Here is a 21,530-nt window from a genome sequence, read left to right on the forward strand (position 1 = left end):
CCGCCATGTTTCTCACTGACACGTCCCCAACTCGAAATGATCGAGGCTTAAAGAAAATCCCGAGCTTCCAACTTGTATTTATGACTTTGTGGCGGCGTTCATATGCGTTCAAACTCATAAATACGATCTTTCCGACAAAACATGAACGCACCATTTTACTCAAAGCAATGTACCCGAACAATACCAGAACCATCTTCCTGGGCTCACTGGGATATTTCACCCAAAAATGACTAATTCTGTCATAATTAAGCCACACTCATATCATTCCAGTCCAGTATGGCTATCTTTCTGCTGCAGAACACAAGATGGGTTTCTTTTCTTGGTTTGGACAAAAACAGTTGAAACATTCTTCAAAATGTACTCATCCTCACGTCGCTCTAAACATGTATGACATATAATGAAAGTCAATGAGTAGGTGTCCAAAAAAATAAATAAATTAAAGCTGCAAGCAGCATTTATCGGTGTTCAAGCTGTTAAGGCCTTTAAGCACATTAACGTTAAAAGACATTAAGATTTATTTAGCAAGCATTTAACCACTGACATCATAGATGGAAAAACACCATTTACAGCTAATACAGGCAATTTACCATAGGAAATATATGGTTTAAAAGCTTTTTAACAGTTATAGCGCCACCTGTTGTCCGATCTCCATGAAATTTTGCATGCTTGTTAATGATGTTATTGCACATATGCTCACCAATTTTTGTGAAATTCCGAGTTTTTATTTAGGATTTATAGGCTTTTGAGTGTATTTTGACACACCCCTTTTCTAAACAAGCCAATTATAGCTAGAGGTCGACCGATAGTGGATTTTACCGATAACGATAGCTAGGTTGGGCCATACTTGCCGATAACCGATTAATGAACCGATAGTTTTTAAAATTGATACTGGATAAAAACAAACATAACACTCCAAGTAAAACAGTGCTGAACTTTATTATAAAAATAAAAAAACTGTATTGAACCATGAAAACATGCTTAAATGAAATAAATATATAAATGTGAATAAATATTTAAGTCAATAAAAGACATTCATTCAAACTGAAACAAAAAGTAATACTCTAAATAACAAATAAAACCAGTTACATTCAAAATGTAACTATTTAACTGTTCTTTTCAAGCCAACTTAATTAATTAAAAAGTAACTAAATTTGTATTAAAGTGAAGATGAAAAAAATAAATTACCGAAATCGAATGCTTTTCTGATTCGTTTATGTTTCTGTCGGCTGTATGAACATATCATTTTGCTTACGTCTCTAGCTTTAAATATGCAACTTATCTGCATATGTAATGCATAAAAGTGACCAGCTGGATATGAACTAATGCAAATAGAGGTAACAATTGTGACATTAAACATTCGTGTCGGACTTACGTTTATGTTTGTCAGTGTTTTAACCGCTTGAGGTACTACTAATGTTAGCGTCCTCTCAGCCTCGAAGGCAAACAAACGCCTACTGTCTCTACTAATGCAGCATTTAGTCAACAAATTAATCACTTTATAATGATATGACAAAATGTACTGTATAGGCTACATACATTTGAGCTGTCGGTGCTTTAAACGCGCATCTGATGTCAGCGCTCTCCACGCAGCATGTGCTCTCCGCGCAGCACGCAGAATCACGTGTCGAAATAAACAACACGAGGCACAAGTTTTTATTACACCTCTAGAGGGCGCTCTTGTACTGCATCGTGCCAGCAGACCCTTCTCAGCTCTTACACTGTGTACTGAATGACAGCGTGCGCTTCTCAGCCGCTCCAGCAATGGACGCAACCAGGAAAAACTATCGGTATATATTTTTGCCGATAACGATAGTTCCACCAGTCAACAATCGGTGCCGATTAATCGGCAAAACCGATGAATCGGTCGACCTCTAATTATAGCCATGCGCAAAATGCAAAAGTTCAACTTTTTTTTGATAATTATTGATCTAGAGAGTCCAGAGAATTGTCCCAGACTGGTCTGGTTCCGATCGGGCGAAAAACCAGGGACTAGTTCGCAAAAGTAGGTTTTTAACGTAATTGCGAATATTTAATGAACGATTCGATTGACAGCATTAGTTCTAGAGGCAAAGTTGTTCAGAATGAGGAGATCTATCAAATGATATGCATATTGTGGGGATGTGTGCAACACCACGTGATTACAGAGCCATAAAACTCGTTAGCGCCAACTAGTGGCCGATTTTTTTCAAAACTCTTACAGACCTCTTTGGCCACGAGTTGAACATGCCCGACGAGTTTTGTTCCGATTGGCCATTGTTAACCTTGTCTAATAGGTCATTAAACTTCATTGGCCAATGGCGGCCATGTTTTTTTGGGATACACCAATATCCTTTTACACATACATGGGGCCTTGGGCCAAGACACTGCATACCAAATTTCAAGTCAATCGGACAAACGGTCAGGTGTGTATAGGTTTTTTCTTGTTTATAGCGCCACCACGTGGCCAATCGACGCAGTTTTTTTATCGTGACCTTAGATTGATCTCCTACACATGTGTACCAAGTTTGGTGAAGCTATCTCATTTACTTATCGAGTTATAGGCATTTTAGTAAAATAGGCTCCGCCCACATTGACGTTTTGACGCCCCCTAGCAACCTTAAATCGAAATTTCAACTTTCTTTCGATAATTATTGATCTTTAGACTCCAGAGAACATTTCTGCACTGGTTTGATTCCAATCGGGCGAAAAACCAGGGACTAGTTCGCAAAAGTAGGTTTTTGACAAAATTCAAAATGGCGGAAAATCTATCATGGCGGAAATAAAATCGGAGATATACGTTTTGTTCTCCAGGTGACCAGCTTTCCACTGATATAAGACACTTGAGTATACGACATACGGTCTAGGAGTTATGACCAGTTTTGCGCAATTGTATGCTATAGCGCCACCTATGGGCCAATGTGGCTCATAATTTGATAACCTCTCCTCGATTTTTGTACTACCATATGGCAAAGTTTCAAAGCTCCAGCACTTACGGTTTGGGCTGCACGATGCGTTTTACGGCAGAATAATAACAATAACAAGACAAATTAAAGCTGCAAGCAGCATTTGTCGGTGTTCAAGCTTTTAAGGCCTTTAAGGCCTTTAAGCACATTAACGTTAAAAGACATTAAGATTTATTTAGCAAGCATTTAACCACTGACATCATAGATGGAAAAACACCATTTACAGCCAATACAGACAATTTACCATAGGAAATATATGGTTTAAAAGCTTTTAAACAGTTATAGCGCCACCTATGGTCCGATCTCCATAAAATTTTGCATGCTTGTTAATGATGTTATTGCACATATGCTCACCAATTTTTGTGAAGTTTTGAGTTTTTATTTAGGATTTATAGGCTTTTGAGTGTATTTTGACACACCCCTTTTCTTAAATTACCCTCTTATAGCCATCCAAATGCAAAAGTTCAACTTTTTTTTAATAATTATTGATCTAGAGAGTCCAGAGAATTGTTCTAGACTGGTCTGGTTCCGATCGGGCGAAAAACCAGGGACTAGTTCGCAAAAGTAGGTTTTTAACGTAATTGCGTATAATTAATGAACAATTCGATTGACAGCATTGGTTCTAGAGGCAAAGTTGTTCAGCATGAGGATATCTATCAAATGATATGCATATTCTGACGATATTTGTAACACCACGTGATTACAGAGCCGTAAAACTCGTTAGCGCCAACTAGTGGCCGATTTCTTTCAAAACTCTTACAGACCTTTAGGGCCATGAGTTGAACATGGCCATCGAGTTTCGTTACGATTGGCCTCCGTTAACCTTGTCTAATGGGTGCTTAAACTTCATTGGCCAATGGCGGCCATTTTTTTTTTAGATACGCCAATATCCTTCTAGACATAGATGGCCCCTTGGGCCAAGACACTGCATACCAAATTTTAAGTCAATCGGACAAACGGTCAGGTGTTTATACGTTTTTTCTGTGTTATAGCGCCACCATGTGGCCAATCGACGCGGTTTTTTTTATCGTGACCTCAAATTGACCTCTTACATATGTGTACCAAGTTTGTTGAAGTTATCTCATTTACTACTTGAGTTATAGGCGTTTTAGTAATATAGGCTCCGCCTACAACGTTAATTTTACGCCCCCTAGCGACCGTTAATCGATAATTTTACTTTTTATCAATAATTATTGATTATCAGACTCCAGAGAACATTTCTGCATTGGTTTGGTTCCGATCGGGCGAAAAACCAGGGACTAGTTTGCAAAAGTAGATTTTCGACAAAATTCAAAATGGCGGAAAAATTTGCATACCGGAAATGAAATCGGAGATATACATTTTTTACGTCAGGTGGTCAGCTTTCCAATGATATAAGACACTTGAGTCTAGGACATACGGTCTAGGAGTTATGACCAGTTTTGCGCAATTGGTTGCTATAGCGCCACCTATGGGCCAATCGGGGTCATAATTTGATAACCTCTCCTCGATTTTTGTACTACCTTGTGGCAAAGTTTCAAGTCTCTAGCTCTTACGGTTTGGGCTGCACGATGCGTTTTACGGCAGAATAATAATAATAATAATTAAAGCTGCAAGCAGCATTTGTCGGTGTTCAAGCTTTTAAGGCCTTTAAGGCCTTTAAGCACATTAACTTTAAAAGACATTAAGATTTATTTAGCAAGCATTTAACCACTGACATCATAGATGGAAAAACACCATTTACAGCCAATAAAGGCAATTTACCATAGGAAATATATGGTTTAAAAGCTTTTTAACAGTTATAGCGCCACCTATGGTCCGATCTCCATAAAATTTTGCATGCTTGTTAATGATGTTATTGCACATATGCTCACCAATTTTTGTGAAGTTTTGAGTTTTTATTTACGATTTATAGGCTTTTGAGTGTATTTTGACACGCCCCTTTTCTTAAATTACCCTCTTATAGCCATCCAAATGCAAAAGTTCAACTTTTTTTTAATAATTATTGATCTAGAGAGTCCAGAGAATTGATCTAGACTGGTCTGGTTCCGATCGGGCGAAAAACCAGGGACTAGTTCGCAAAAGTAGGTTTTTAACGTAATTGCGTATAATTAATGAACAACTCGATTGACAGCATTAGTTCTAGAGGCAAAGTTGTTCAGCATGAGGAGATCTATCAAATGATATGCATATTCTGACGATATTTGTAACACCACGTGATTACAGAGCCGTAAAACTCGTTAGCGCCAACTAGTGGCCGATTTCTTTCAAAACTCTTACAGACCTTAAGGGCCATGAGTTGAACATGGCCATCGAGTTTCGTTACGATTGGCCTCCGTTAACCTTGTCTAATGGGTGCTTAAACTTCATTGGCCAATGGCGGCCATTTTTTTTTTAGATACGCCAATATCCTTCTAGACATAGATGGCCCCTTGGGCCAAGACACTGCATACCAAATTTTAAGTCAATCGGACAAACGGTCAGGTGTTTATACGTTTTTTCTGTGTTATAGCGCCACCATGTGGCCAATCGACGCGTTTTTTTTATCGTGACCTCAAATTGACCTCCTACACATGTGTACCAAGTTTGGTGATGTTATCTCATTTACTACTTGAGTTATAGGCGTTTTAGTAATATAGGCTCCGCCTACAACGTTAATTTTACGCCCCCTAGCGACCGTTAATCGATAATTGAACTTTTTTTCAATAATTATTGATTACCAGACTCCAGAGAACATTTCTGCATTGGTTTGGTTCCGATCAGGCAAAAAACCAGGGACTAGTACGCAAAATTAGGTTTTTAACAAAATTCAAAATGGCGGAAAATCTATCATGGCGGAAATTAAATCGGAGATATACGTTTTTTACGTCAGGTGGTCAGCTTTCCAATGATATAAGACACTTGAGTCTACGACATACGATCTAGGAGTTATGACCAGTTTCGCGCAATTGATCGCTATAGCGCCACCTATAGGCCAATCGGGCTCATAATTTGATAACCTCTCCTCGATTTTTGTACTACCATATGGCAAAGTTTCAAAGCTCCAGCTCTTACGGTTTGGGCTGCACGATGCGTTTTACGGCAGAAGAAAAATAATAATAATAATAATAATTAAAGCTGCAAGCAGCATTTGTCGGTGTTCAAGCTTTTAAGGCCTTTAAGGCCTTTAAGCACATTAACGTTAAAAGACATTAAGATTTATTTAGCAAGCATTTAACCACTGACATCATAGATGGAAAAACACCATTTACAGCCAATACAGGCAATTTACCATAGGAAATATATGGTTTAAAAGCTTTTTAACAGTTATAGCGCCACCTATGGTCCGATCTCCATAAAATTTTGCATGCTTGTTAATGATGTTATTGCACATATGCTCACCAATTTTTGTGAAGTTTTGAGTTTTTGTTTAGGATTTATAGGCTTTTGAGTGTATTTTGACACGCCCCTTTTCTTAAATTACCCTCTTATAGCCATCCAAATGCAAAAGTTCAACTTTTTTTAATAATTATTGATCTAGAGAGTCCAGAGAATTGTTCTAGACTGGTCTGGTTCCGATCGGGCGAAAAACCAGGGACTAGTTCGCAAAAGTAGCTTTTTAACGTAATTGCTTATAATTAATGAACAATTCAATTGACAGCATTAGTTCTAGAGGCAAAGTTGTTCAGCATGAGGAGATCTATCAAATGATATGCATATTCTGACGATATTTGTAACACCACGTGATTACAGAGCCGTAAAACTCGTTAGCGCCAACTAGTGGCCGATTTCTTTCAAAACTCTTACAGACCTTTAGGGCCATGAGTTGAACATGGCCATCGAGTTTCGTTACGATTGGCCTCCGTTAACCATGTCTAATGGGTGCTTAAACTTCATTGGCCAATGGCGGCCATTTTTTTTTTTAGATACGCCAATATTCTTCTAGACATAGATGGCCCCTTGGGCCAAGACACTGCATACCAAATTTTAAGTCAATCGGACAAACGGTCAGGTGTTTATACATTTTTTCTTTGTTATAGCGCCACCATGTGGACAATCGACGCGGTTTTTTTATCGTGACCTCAAATTGACCTCCTACACATGTGTACCAAGTTTGGTGAAGTTATCTCATTTACTACTTGAGTTATAGGCGTTTTAGTAATATAGGCTCCGCCTACAACGTTAATTTTACGCCCCCTAGCGACCGTTAATCAATAATTGAACTTTTTTTCAATAATTATTGATTATCAGACTCCAGAGAACATTTCTGCATTGGTTTGGTTCCGATCGGGCGAAAAACCAGGGACTAGTTCGCAAAAGTAGGTTTTTGACAAAATTCAAAATGGCGGAAAATCTATCATGGCGGAAATTAAATCGGAGATATACGTTTTTTACGTCAGGTGGTCAGCTTTCCAATGATATAAGACACTTGAGTCTACGACATACGGTCTAGGAGTTATGACCAGTTTCGCGCAATTGATCGCTATAGCGCCACCTATGGGCCAATCGGGGTCATAATTTGATAACCTCTCCTCGATTTTTGTACTACCATATGGCAAAGTTTCAAAGCTCCAGCACTTACGGTTTGGGCTGCACGATGCGTTTTACGGCAGAAGAAAAATAATAATAATAATAATAATAAAAATCAGTACAATTACAATAGGTTTTCAGCACTTCGTGCTTGAACACCTAATAAAAATCAGTACAATTACAATAGGTTTTCAGCACTTCGTGCTTGAACACCTAAAAATCAGTACAATTACAATAGGTTTTCAGCACTTCGTGCTTGAACACCTAATTAAAGCTGCAAGCAGCATTTGTCGGTGTTCAAGCTTTTAAGGCCTTTAAGGCCGTTAAGCACATTAACGTTAAAAGACATTAAGATTTATTTAGCAAGCATTTAACCACTGACATCATAGATGGAAAAACACCATTTACAGCCAATACAGGCAATTTACCATAGGAAATATATGGTTTAAAAGCTTTTTAACAGTTATAGCGCCACCTGTTGTCCGATCTCCATGAAATTTTGCATGCTTGTTAATTATGTTATTGCACATATGCTCACCAATTTTTGTGAAATTCCGAGTTTTTATTTAGGATTTATAGGCTTTTGAGTGTATTTTGACACACCCCTTTTCTAAACGAGCCAATTATAGCCATGCGCAAAATGCAAAAGTTCAACTTTTTTTTGATAATTATTGATCTAGAGAGTCCAGAGAATTGTCCTAGACTGGTCTGGTTCCGATCGGGCGAAAAACCAGGGACTAGTTCGCAAAAGTAGGTTTTTAACGTAATTGCGAATATTTAATGAACGATTCGATTGACAGCATTAGTTCTAGAGGCAAAGTTGTTCAGAATGAGGAGATCTATCAAATGATATGCATATTGTGGGGATGTGTGCAACACCACGTGATTACAGAGCCGTAAAACTCGTTAGCGCCAACTAGTGGCCGATTTCTTTCAAAACTCTTACAGACCTCTTTGGCCACGAGTTGAACATGCCCGACGAGTTTCGTTCCGATTGGCCTTCGTTAACCTTGTCTAATAGGTGCTTAAACTTCATTGGCCTACGGCGGCCATTTTTTTTTTAGATACGCCAATATCCTTCTAGACATACATGGGGCCTTGGGCCAAGACACTGCATACCAAATTTCAAGTCAATCGGACAAACGGTCAGGTGTTTATAAGTTTTTTCTGTGTTTTAGCACCACCATGTGGCCAATCGACGCGTTTTTTTTATCGTGACCTCAGATTGACCTCGTACACATGTGTACCAAGTTTGGTGAAGTTATCTCATTTACTACTTGAGTTATAGGCGTTTTAGTAATATAGGCTCCGCCTACAACGTTCATTTAGCGCCCCCTAGCGAATGTGAATCGATAATCGATCTTTTTTTCGATAATTATTGATCTTCAGACTCCAGAGAACATTTCTGCACTGGTTTGGTTCCGATCGGGCAAAAAAACAGGGACTAGTTTGCAAAAGTAGGTTTTTAACCAAATTCAAAATGGCGGAAAATCTATCATGGCGGAAATGAAATCGGAGATATACGTTTTTTTCTTCAGGTGACCAGCTTTCCAATGATATAAGACACTTGAGTCTACGACATACGGTCTAGGAGTTAAAAGCAGTTTCGCGCAATTGGTTGCTATAGCGCCACCTATGGGCCAATCGGGGTCATACTTTGATAACCTCTCCTCGATTTTTGTACTACCCACTGGCAAAGTTTCAAGTCTCTAGCACTTACGGTTTGGGCTGCACGATGCGTTTTACGGCGGAAGAATAAGAATAATAAAAATCAGTACAATTACAATAGGTTTTCAGCACTTCGTGCTTGAACACCTAATAATAATTAAAGCTGCAAGCAGCATTTGTCGGTGTTCAAGCTTTTAAGGCCTTTAAGCACATTAACGTTAAAAGACATTAAGATTTATTTAGCAAGCATTTAACCACTGACATCATAGATGGAAAAACACCATTTACAGCCAATACAGACAATTTACCATAGGAAATATATGGTTTAAAAGCTTTTTAACAGTTATAGCGCCACCTATGGTCCGATCTCCATAAAATTTTGCATGCTTGTTAATGATGTTATTGCACATATGCTCACCAATTTTTGTGAAGTTTTGAGTTTTTATTTAGGATTTATAGGGTTTTGAGTGTATTTTGACACGCCCCTTTTCTTAAATTACCCTCTTATAGCCATCCAAATGCAAAAGTTCTACTTTTTTTAATAATTATTGATCTAGAGAGTCCAGAGAATTGTTCTAGACTGGTCTGGTTCCGATCGGGCGAAAAACCAGGGACTAGTTCGCAAAAGTAGGTTTTTAACGTAATTACGTATAATTAATGAACAATTCAATTGACAGCATTAGTTCTAGAGGCAAAGTTGTTCAGCATGAGGAGATCTATCAAATGATATGCATATTCTGACGATATTTGTAACACCACGTGATTACAGAGCCGTAAAACTCGTTAGCGCCAACTAGTGGCCGATTTCTTTCAAAACTCTTACAGGCCTTTAGGGCCATGAGTTGAACATGGCCATCGAGTTTCGTTACGATTGGCCTCCGTTAACCTTGTCTAATGGGTGCTTAAACTTCATTGGCCAATGGCGGCCATTTTTTTTTTAGATACGCCAATATCCTTCTAGACATAGATGGCCCCTTGGGCCAAGACACTGCATACCAAATTTTAAGTCAATCGGACAAACGGTCAGGTGTTTATACGTTTTTTCTGTGTTATAGCGCCACCATGTGGCCAATCGACGCGGTTTTTTTATCGTGACCTCAAATTGACCTCCTACACATGTGTACCAAGTTTGGTGAAGTTATCTCATTTACTACTTGAGTTATAGGCGTTTTAGTAATATAGGCTCCGCCCACAACGTTAATTTTACGCCCCCTAGCGACCGTTAATCGATAATTGAACTTTTTTTCAATAATTATTGATTATCAGACTCCAGAGAACATTTCTGCATTGGTTTGGTTCCGATCGGGCAAAAAACCAGGGACTAGTTCGCAAAAGTAGGTTGTTGACAAAATTCAAAATGGCGGAAAATCTATCATGGCGGAAATTAAATCGGAGATATACGTTTTTTACGTCAGGTGGTCAGCTTTCCAATGATATAAGACACTTGAGTCTACGACATACGGTCTAGGAGTTATGACCAGTTTCGCGCAATTGATCGCTATAGCGCCACCTATGGGCCAATCGGGGTCATAATTTGATAACCTCTCCTCGATTTTTGTACTACCATATGGCAAAGTTTCAAAGCTCCAGCACTTACGGTTTGGGCTGCACGATGCGTTTTACGGCAGAAGAAAAATAATAATAATAATAATTAAAGCTGCAAGCAGCATTTGTCGGTGTTCAAGCTTTTAACGCCTTTAGGGCCTTTAAACACATTAACGTTAAAAGACTTTAAGATTTATTTAGCAAGCATTTAACCACTGACATCATAGATGGAAAAACACCATTTACAGCCAATACAGGCAATTTAACATAGGACATATATGGTTTAAAAGCTTTTTAACAGTTATAGCGCCACCTATTGTCCGATCTCCATAAAATTTTGCATGCTTGTTAATAATGTTAAGACACATATGCTCACCAATTTTTGTGAAGTTATGAGTTTTAATTCGGGATTTATAGGCTTTTGAGTGGATTTTGCCACGCCCCCTTTTTTAAATGAGCCAATTATAGCCATCCAAAGGCAAAAATCACACTTTCTTTCGATAATTATTGATCTAGACAGTCCAGAGAATTGTCCTAGACTGGTCTGGTTCCGATCGGGCGAAAAACCAGGGACTAGTTCGCAAAAGTACGTTTTTAACGTAATTGCGAATATTTAATGAAAGATTCGATTGACAGCATTGGTTCTTGAGGCAAATATGTTCACCATGAGGAGATCTATCAAATGATATGCATATTGTGACGATATTTGTAACACCACGTGATTACAGAGCCTTAAAACTCGTTAGCGCCAACTAGTGGCCGATTTCTTTCAAAACTCTTACAGACCTCTGGGGCCATGAGTTGAACACGCCCACCGAGTTTCGTTCTGATTGGCCTCCATTAACCTTGTCTAAAAGGTGATTCAACTTCATTGGCCAATGGCAGCCATGTTTTTTGAGATACGCCAATATCCTTTTACACATACATGGGGCCTTGGGCCAAGACACTGCATACCAAATTTCAAGTCAATCGGACAAACGGTCAGGTGTTTATATGTTTTTTCTGTGTTATAGCGCCACCATGTGGCCAATCGACGCAGGTTTTTTATCGTGACCTCAAATTGACCTCCTACACATGTGTACCAAGTTTGGTGAAGTTATCTCATTTACTTCTCGAGTTATAGGCATTTTAGTAAAATAGGCTCCTCCCACAACGTCCATTTTGCGCCCCCTAGCAACCGTGAATCGATAATTCAACTTTCTTTCGATAATTATTGATCTGCAGACTCCAGAGAACATTTCTGCACTGGTTTGGTTCCGATCGGGCGAAAAACCAGGGACTAGTTCGCAAAAGTAGGTTTTTGACAAAATTCAAAATGGCGGAAAATCTATCATGGCGGAAATGAAATCGGAGATATACATTTTTTACGTCAGGTGATCAGCTTTCCAATGATATAAGACACTTGAGTCTACGACATAAGGTCTAGGAGTTATGAGCAGTTTTGCGCAATTGATTGCTATAGCGCCACCTATAGGCCAATTTGGCTCATATTTTGATAACCTTTCCTCGATTTTTGTACTACCTACTGGCAAAGTTTCAAGTCTCTAGCACTTACGGTTTGGGCTGCACGATGCGTTTTACGGCGGAAGAATAATAATAATAATAATAATAAAAATCAGTACAATTACAATAGGTTTTCAGCACTTCGTGCTTGAACACCTAAAAATCAGTACAATTACAATAGGTTTTCAACACTTCGTGCTTGAACACCTAATAAGAACGATACCTTTTTGCCAGTTATAGCGCCACCTATGGTCCGATCTCCATGAAACTCGGCATGCTTGTTAATGATGTTATTGCACATGTGCTCACCAATTTTTGTGAAGTTTTGACTTTTTGTTTAGGATTTATAGGCTTTTGAGTGTATTTTGACACGCCCCTTTTCTGAAATGACCCTGTTGCAGCCAGTCAAATGCAAAAATGACACTTTTTTTCAATAATTATTGTTCAGCAGAGTCCAGAGAACTGCCCTAGACTGGTTTGGTTCTGATCAGGCCAAAAACCAGGGACTAGTTCGCACAAGTAGCTTTTGGACAAAATTGGCCATAACTTTTTTTTTTTTGGTCCAAATCGAATTTGGAGATATACATCTTGTTCGTCTTGAGCCAAGGATTACAGTGATGTGAAAACTGTGATTCTAGCACAAACGACCTAGGAGTTATGAGCAATCTAGTACTTTGGGTTGCTGTAGCGCCACCTATGGGCCAATTGGGCTCATGTTTTGATAACCTCTCCTCGATTTTTGTACTACCATTTGGCAAAGTTTCAAGTCTCTAGCTCTTACGGTTTGGGCTGCACGATGCGTTTTACAGGAGAATAATAATAATAATAAAAATCAGTACAATTACAATAGGTTTTCAACACTTCGTGCTTGAACACCTAATAATAAAAATCAGTACAATTACAATAGGTTTTCAGCACTTCGTGCTTGAACACCTAAAAATCAGTACAATTACAATAGGTTTTCAGCACTTCGTGCTTGAACACCTAATAATAAAAATCAGTACAATTACAATAGGTTTTCAGCACTTCGTGCTTGAACACCTAATAAAAATCAGTACAATTACAATAGGTTTTCAACACTTCGTGCTTGAACACCTAAAAATCAGTACAATTACAATAGGTTTTCAGCACTTCGTGCTTGAACACCTAATCAGTACAATTACAATAGGTTTTCAACACTTCGTGCTTGAACACCTAATAAGAACGATACCTTTTTGCCAGTTATAGCGCCACCTATGGTCCGATCTCCATGAAACTCGGCATGCTTCCTCACCATGTTATGACACATATGCTGATCAATTTTTGTGCAGTTCTGAGTTTTTATTTAGGATTTATAGGCTTTTGAGTGTATTTGGACACGCCCCTTTTCTAAATTACCCTGTCACAGCCAGCCAAATGCAAAAGTTGCACCTTTTCTCGATAATTATTGTTCAGCAGAGTCCAGAGAACGGTCCTAGACTGGTTTGGCTCTGATCGGGCAAAAAACCAGGGACTAGTTCGCAAGAGTAGGTTTTGGACAAAATTGGCCATAACTTTTTTTTTTCCCAATTTGGAGATATACATCTTGTTCGTCTTGAGCCAAGGATTACAGTGATGTGAAAACTGTGATTCTAGCACAATTCGGCATGCTTGTTAATGATGTTATTGCACATGTGCTCACCAATTTTTGTGAAGTTTTGACTTTTTGTTTAGGATTTATAGGCTTTTGAGTGTATTTTGACACGCCCCTTTTCTGAAATGACCCTGTTACAGCCAGCCAAATGCAAAAATGACACTTTTTTTCAATAATTATTGTTCAGCAGAGTCCAGAGAACTGTCCTAGACTGGTTTGGTTCTGATCAGGCCAAAAACCAGGGACTAGTTCGCAAGAGTTGGTTTTGGACAAAATTGGCCATAACTTTTTTTTTTTTTGCTCCAAATCCAATTTGGAGATATACATCTTGTTCGTCTTGAGCCAAGGATTACAGTGATGTGGAAACTGTGATTCTAGCCCAAAAGACCTAGGAGTTATGGCCATTTTAGTACTTTGGGTTGCTCTAGCGCCACCTATGGGCCAATTGGGCTCATATTTTGATAACCTCTCCTCGATTTTTGTACTACCTATTGGCAAAGTTTCAAGGCTCCAGCACTTATGGTTTGGGCTGCACGATGCGTTTTAGGGGAGAAGAAAAATAATAATAATAAAAATCAGTACAATTACAATAGGTTTTCAACACTTCGTGCTTGAACACCTAATAAGAACGATACCTTTTTGCCAGTTATAGCGCCACCTATGGTCCGATCTCCATGAAACTCGGCATGCTTGTTAATGATGTTATTGCACATGTGCTCACCAATTTTTGTGAAGTTTTGACTTTTTGTTTAGGATTTATAGGCTTTTGAGTGTATTTTGACACGCCCCTTTTCTGAAATGACCCTGTTACAGCCAGCCAAATGCAAAAATGACACTTTTTTTCAATAATTATTGTTCAGCAGAGTCCAGAGAACTGTCCTAGACTGGTTTGGTTCTGATCAGGCCAAAAACCAGGGACTAGTTCGCAAGAGTTGGTTTTGGACAAAATTGGCCATAACTTTTTTTTTTTTGCTCCAAATCCAATTTGGAGATATACATCTTGTTCGTCTTGAGCCAAGGATTACAGTGATGTGGAAACTGTGATTCTAGCCCAAAAGACCTAGGAGTTATGGCCATTTTAGTACTTTGGGTTGCTCTAGCGCCACCTATGGGCCAATTGGGCTCATATTTTGATAACCTCTCCTCGATTTTTGTACTACCTATTGGCAAAGTTTCAAGGCTCCAGCACTTATGGTTTGGGCTGCACGATGCGTTTTAGGGGAGAAGAAAAATAATAATAATAAAAATCAGTACAATTACAATAGGTTTTCAACACTTCGTGCTTGAACACCTAATAATAAAAATCAGTACAATTACAATAGGTTTTCAGCACTTCGTGCTTGAACACCTAATAAAAATCAGTACAATTACAATAGGTTTTCAACACTTCGTGCTTGAACACCTAATAAGAACGATACCTTTTTGCCAGTTATAGCGCCACCTATGGTCCGATCTCCATGAAACTCGGCATGCTTGTTAATGATGTTATTGCACATGTGCTCACCAATTTTTGTGAAGTTTTGACTTTTTGTTTAGGATTTATAGGCTTTTGAGTGTATTTTGACACGCCCCTTTTCTGAAATGACCCTGTTGCAGCCAGCCAAATGCAAAAATGACACTTTTTTTCAATAATTATTGTTCAGCAGAGTCCAGAGAACTGCCCTAGACTGGTTTGGTTCTGATCAGGCCAAAAACCAGGGACTAGTTCGCACAAGTAGCTTTTGGACAAAATTGGCCATAACTTTTTTTTTTTTGGTCCAAATCGAATTTGGAGATATACATCTTGTTCGTCTTGAGCCAAGGATTACAGTGATGTGAAAACTGTGATTCTAGCACAAACGACCTAGGAGTTATGAGCAATCTAGTACTTTGGGTTGCTGTAGCGCCACCTATGGGCCAATTGGGCTCATGTTTTGATAACCTCTCCTCGATTTTTGTACTACCATTTGGCAAAGTTTCAAGTCTCTAGCTCTTACGGTTTGGGCTGCACGATGCGTTTTACAGGAGAATAATAATAATAATAAAAATCAGTACAATTACAATAGGTTTTCAACACTTCGTGCTTGAACACCTAATAAATAAACACGTTCACCAGTAATGAGGTGTCCAAAACCAAACCAATCAAAACAAGTTTCTAATGTTTTTGTCCATACAATCAAAGTCAATGAGGAGGTGTCCAAACAAAAACAAACAAAAAACAAACAAAACATGTTTCAAATGTTTTTGTCCATACAGGCCCCGTTTACATGTGCATGGTTATTTTGAAAAACTGAGATATTTCCCTTGGTTTGTGCCCTTCGTTTACACGCAAATGGAGAATTCGCCTCTGAAAACGATTCTTTCTAAAAACCAGAGTGGAGATTTTGGAAAACTTCGTTTGCATGTAAACTGAGAGAAACTGAGTTTTAGGCAGCCGACGTCACAGTATGAGACTATTTTCGGGATTCTGATCGGCTAACGTGGGCTTGAGCTTCTCATTACACTGCCACCTAAAGGTTTGGCATGCTCTTGACGGCATATACACGGGTTCGTGTAAACGAACACTTTTCTGAAAACTGACAGGTGTGCAGTATGTTATTTTTGAAAACGTGTGGTGTGAAATGTGTTTATAAAAAATAGCCGTCCACGTGTAAACGTAGCCACAATCAAAGTCAACGAGGAGGTGTCCAAAACCAAACCAAACCAAACCACGTTATAACAGTTTTTGTCCGTACAATTAAAGTCACCGTCGCTGTTGCTGTCTGGGCCATGTTCCTTCTGGTCATTTGAGATATGAAGAGAAACAAGAATTTTGTTCTTTGTTTTTTCGTTTTGTTTAAGAAACAAAAAAAAATATATAATTAAGTTACATTTTTCATAAAAGTATATACCGTAACTAGGCCTGAATAAATAATTATTAAAGTGAAAACTTAAGTAAAGTTATTTTTTGATGTGTGGTTGGGTTTTTCCGTTGCCACCTGCAACACTACGCATGGACTACTCAATTATACTACAAGAATGCGAATTGGGATGCACCTTTTTGCAGATGAGAAGTGCTATAAACTCAATCCAACCTATCATAACATTGTCTGTGAATGACTTCTCTTAAAACAGCAAATTTTCGGAGAGAATTCTAAAAGTAGATCAATCCAAAACAATTTCTTTATGGAAAAATGTTGAAAGTGGCTTTGATTGCAGTACAGAGGACCAATCAGACGAAAGGGCCGCCCATGAGTCACATATTATTAAAGCAGTAAACGAAAAATCTAGCTTAATTCTCATTCATTTTCTTATTAATGAGTCCCCCTGTGGTGAAAATCAAGCTGCTAATGTTGTTTATATGTTTATGTGGTGTTTTTAATATGCTTTAAGACAAACCATGTGTAATTTCATAAGTCAACAACAATTGCTGAGTATTTTCTCCTTAAAACTGCAGTGAACCAAAGACGCTGGTGTTCATGACGTCACAAACTACCTTGTAACCAATCAGATCATCAGGTGATTGTCAACGAGTGGATCTCTGAGCTGGTGTGAGTGAGTGGAGGCGGGGCTAATTTGCATATTCATAGAACCACATATACTAAATAAGGCAAGGGTGTAGAGTTACATCCAAGCTATTTTAAGGCATGAAGAATTTTTTTTTTCCAAGGAAAAAACATAAATGTGTAATTTCTGTGATCAAAGATTAGTTTTAAGGGGTACAATTATTGACTACAGGGGGACTTTTAAGCAAAATAGCAAAAAAAAAAAAAAAAAAAAAAGATTTATCGTAAACAATTTCACATTTCTCTTTATATCTTCTTAATTAGAAGTGCACAATTGTGACGGATGGAACCAGGACCCTTTCGTCTCCCGGCCCTGAGCTTTACCCACTACAGCAGCCATCAGACCGCCTCACCTGTTTCTGATGCTCTTCAGCAGGTGGTGTGTGCCCTCTCCGAGGTAAAGCCGAGTGTGTGTGCTTCTCTGCCTGACCTTGGCGTTTCCGTCCAAGCCTTGTCCAGCTCCGCTGTACTGCAACACTCCTCCACTGACACGCTTAAACTCCTGCAGAGACAAAACTCCTGCAGACACACACCAGACACGAATCTCAGTCATGCAGCATTAAAACCACATTCTGAAGCTGCACATTATGCTTCTATTCCACCATTTGAAGGAAGATGTCATGATAAAAAAAAAAACTGATTTATTTTCATGTGCAATGCTAGTTTATTGTTATGAGGTTGCAAGGATGTTGCTATATGGTTGTTCTGAATGTTTTAATGCACTGTTATGTGGCTGCTAGCGTCCTCTAAGTGGTTTCCATCAGGTCCAAGTCAAGAGAGCCCGTTTACAAACCTCTATGATATTCTAGTTTCTTTATATGGCTTGGATCATTCCTTCATTGTAACTCAATGGGATTAGTCAACAAGCCGCATGATTTCAGTCATCATTCATGTCTATAACAAAATCACAAATGGTGCGGGACAAGTTACATTATTTAGGGTTAGGGGTGTGTTTGATTCAAGAGTAATAGAGATGCTCGTCTCAGCAAAAATAATATTACAGTTGACGGCAGCGTTACAATGAACAAGGCGAGAATAAAGAGAATAGCATTTCTCTATTTTTCTCCTTTACTCGCGGGTCAGTGAGTCTTCACTCTTTCCCCTCCGGAACCGAACCACAGCGGGATGCTCTCCAGACAATAGGGCAGGGGGACCGGAAGAGGGGACACTACCTCGGTGAGTCCGTATTTGAGGCGGATGTGTGTGTGTGTGTAACCCTAATATTAATGAGACTCTAATAGGATCCATCCGGAAGCTGCTAGAAAACATTACATGTTGTGTCATTGTATCAGACCCACCACTCACTCTCTCTCTCACACACACACACACACACACACGCACACACACACACACACACACACACTTCACTTACCAGAAGGGTTGGTCTCGAGCCCGGTGTGGATTTTCCGTAAATTGTATGAGCTCAGCCAAGATCCATCAGTCGAATGGGCCAGACTCAAAATCTGTGGCAGAACGGATGCTTTTAACTCTGGGAAAATGTATTTCATTACTCTCTCTTGCTTCTATCTCTCTCCATATTCACTGCCATCCTCGAAAGCGTTAGTTCACCCAAAAATAGAGCTCTGTCATCATTTACTCACTCCCGTATCATTTCAACCTGCGTGAGATTCCTCCGCGGAGCAACAAATGAGATATTAAGCCATCAAAGAAGCACTGCAATGTTTTGGCGAGATACCGGAAATCATTATTCAGTGGAAATATTCAAACTCTAGGATTCACAGAAAAAGGGGCAGCAAAGATATCAAGGTGAGTAAATGATGATACATGAACAGCAGTGAGTGTGCAGAAGACTGTGTCTGACCTCCTCCCTCTGCAGAAGCCCGTCCTGGTTGAGGTCGAGCAGGCTGAAGAGCTCGTCCTGAGTGAGCTGCTCCTCCTGGCTGTCCGGGGCCGTGACGAGAGCGCTGTGGGTCAAGCCCTTCAGATGGGCCAGCTGCATCACCACACTGCTCTCCTCCACACTCAGGAACCCCGGGATCTCTGGAACACACAGCAACATAAGCAGTTTGCTTTAATGCATTGAATTATAATGATTATATATATATATATATATATATATATATATATATATATATATATATATATATATAGAGAGAGAGAGAGAGAGAGAGAGAGAGAGAGAGAGAGAGAGAGAGAGAGAGAGAGAGAGAGAGAGAGAGAGAGAGAGAGAGAGAGAGAGAGAGAGAGAGAGAGAGAGAGAGAGAGAGAGAGAGAGAGATCACCATTCTCCTGCGATTCTGAACAGATTAATAAACATGAGGTTCTGACAAAATGTTAATTGCTGCAGTCTATTTAAATGTTTAAATGTTGAATTAATCTGAATGAATAATTTTTTTATTGATATTACATTTTTAATTGATATTACATTTTTATTATCCATTACTGGATGAATCAGCATTTTTTTTAACAGATTTCTTGAATAAATGATTCAATGCCAAATACATTTTAACAGTCACTTGTCGCCAACTACTGGTGTAACAATGTAATTGACACAATTGACCGTTCGCAAAGACCCGCCCCCCTTTAGTTACTGTCGCTATGTCCGACAAGCCACGCCGCTCTCACGCCACACCATGTTCTCACGCAGTGAAAAATACATCTCGGAGCAGAGAGGAGACTGACAACACACTGACAGACAGGACAGACCAGGTTACTTTTGATATTAAACAAAGTCTCACCTTTCAAATTTGGTTATTTTTTTAATACCGTTTTGTGGCTCTTTAATGTGTCTGACAGATCACTGTGTAGAGCATCAGTTAAAGCTGCTCATGAACCGATCATCTCTTCCTTGTAGTTCATTTCTAGCATCAATTAAACATGAATGAACATAAGGAGGAATGTTGTTTTAACCGCGGAAAGGCGTCTGTACACTCCGCTTCTCAAGTTCAAATCCTCCCATGTTAATCTACTAACTCTCCTGACTGCTTTATCGAACAAAATGGCAGATGGCGAAGTATGATTGGTCAGATCACCTGTTAATCAAACTCCCTGCGAAGGGTCAATTGTTATTTGAAGCGCCATGTTGCTTTCAAAAGGTGATTTACTCTTTTTGATAGCTTTTGAAAGCAATGTTTTTATATCACTTATATCCCAGTACTTCTGAGATAATGATACGGTACGGTTGAAAAGACACTGTTTCATGTGAAGCTGTTTCAAGGGCAGTGAAGACATTTACAAAGTTATAAAATATTTTTATTTTTTAAAAATGCTGTTAAAAATTCATAATCCTAAAAAAATGCATCACGGTTTCCATAAAAATATTCAGCAACTGTTTTCAACATTGATAATAATCAGAAATGTTTCTTGAGCATCAAATCATCATATTATAATGATTTCTGAGGGATCATGTGACACTGAAGACTGGAGAAATGATGCTGAAAATTCAGCTTTGATTACAGGGATAAATTACACTTTTACAGTATATTACAGTAGAAAACAGTTATTTTAAATTGCTATAATATATTTCACAATATTACTGTTTTTACTGTAGTTTTGATATATGAAAAAATGCACCATGACTTGGTGAGCAGAAGACAAACTTACATACAGACAGTGTACATACTATACATAATAATCAGCCAATATTACAGATATTTTAATTTATCATATCAGTTGTTATTTAATATATAAATGTATAAATGTAATCTTCAGTAAATCTTACAATATCCATATGTCATACTGCACATTATAATGGTGTTATGCCTAAGTTTACATGTAGCATTTAAAATTATTGATTTTAGTTTAGTGATTTACAATCAATTTGTTTAAACAGAACAGTACGGTATATAATTTACATATGGACCATTTATCTGCTGGTATTTATATAGCAGACTTTTATTTTGCAAACATTTTTTTTTTTTTTGTTCAGTAAGTTATAGGTATAATTTAATAAATAGTATGGTTGCTATTTAAGGGTGGCAAACTTGCCTCAGTGATGCAATGGTGGTAAGGTGAATGCCAGAGCGTTGCTATGCGGTTGCTAGGGTGTTGCTTATCAGCCGAAGATCCCAGCACACCTCTTAACAATGTGTTAAAAGCATCTTAAAAAGCTGACATGATTTCAGAGCTTCCCTGTTTGATCTATTGTAGCAGCAAGTGTCTGTGAGCGTTACACCGAGGGGCAGACGGAGAACATTATGAGATTAGACTGAAGGATTAAAGGATCTCAGTCACACTATGAAGGGCTAATCAACAGCAAACGGGTGTTAATGTCATCAACTCTCATTG

General features: G+C 38.6%; 1 protein-coding gene across 1 annotated transcript in view; it reads right to left on the reverse strand.

Annotated features, from left to right (window-relative positions):
- The window catches only part of p4htma (prolyl 4-hydroxylase, transmembrane a), a 31,394-nt gene that overhangs the window by 1,918 nt on the left and 7,946 nt on the right, over positions 1 to 21,530 (reverse strand). The window contains exons 3-5 of the mRNA XM_079588967.1: positions 19,105 to 19,283; positions 18,655 to 18,745; positions 17,636 to 17,801 (exon numbers count right to left, since the gene is read on the reverse strand). Coding sequence (XP_079445093.1) covers positions 17,636 to 17,801; positions 18,655 to 18,745; positions 19,105 to 19,283 — 436 coding nt within the window. The remainder of the gene's footprint in view (positions 1 to 17,635; positions 17,802 to 18,654; positions 18,746 to 19,104; positions 19,284 to 21,530) is intronic.

Source organism: Phoxinus phoxinus (genome assembly GCF_949152265.1).
Source record: "Phoxinus phoxinus genome assembly, chromosome: 18".
Classification (NCBI taxonomy): Eukaryota; Metazoa; Chordata; class Actinopteri; order Cypriniformes; family Leuciscidae; genus Phoxinus; species Phoxinus phoxinus.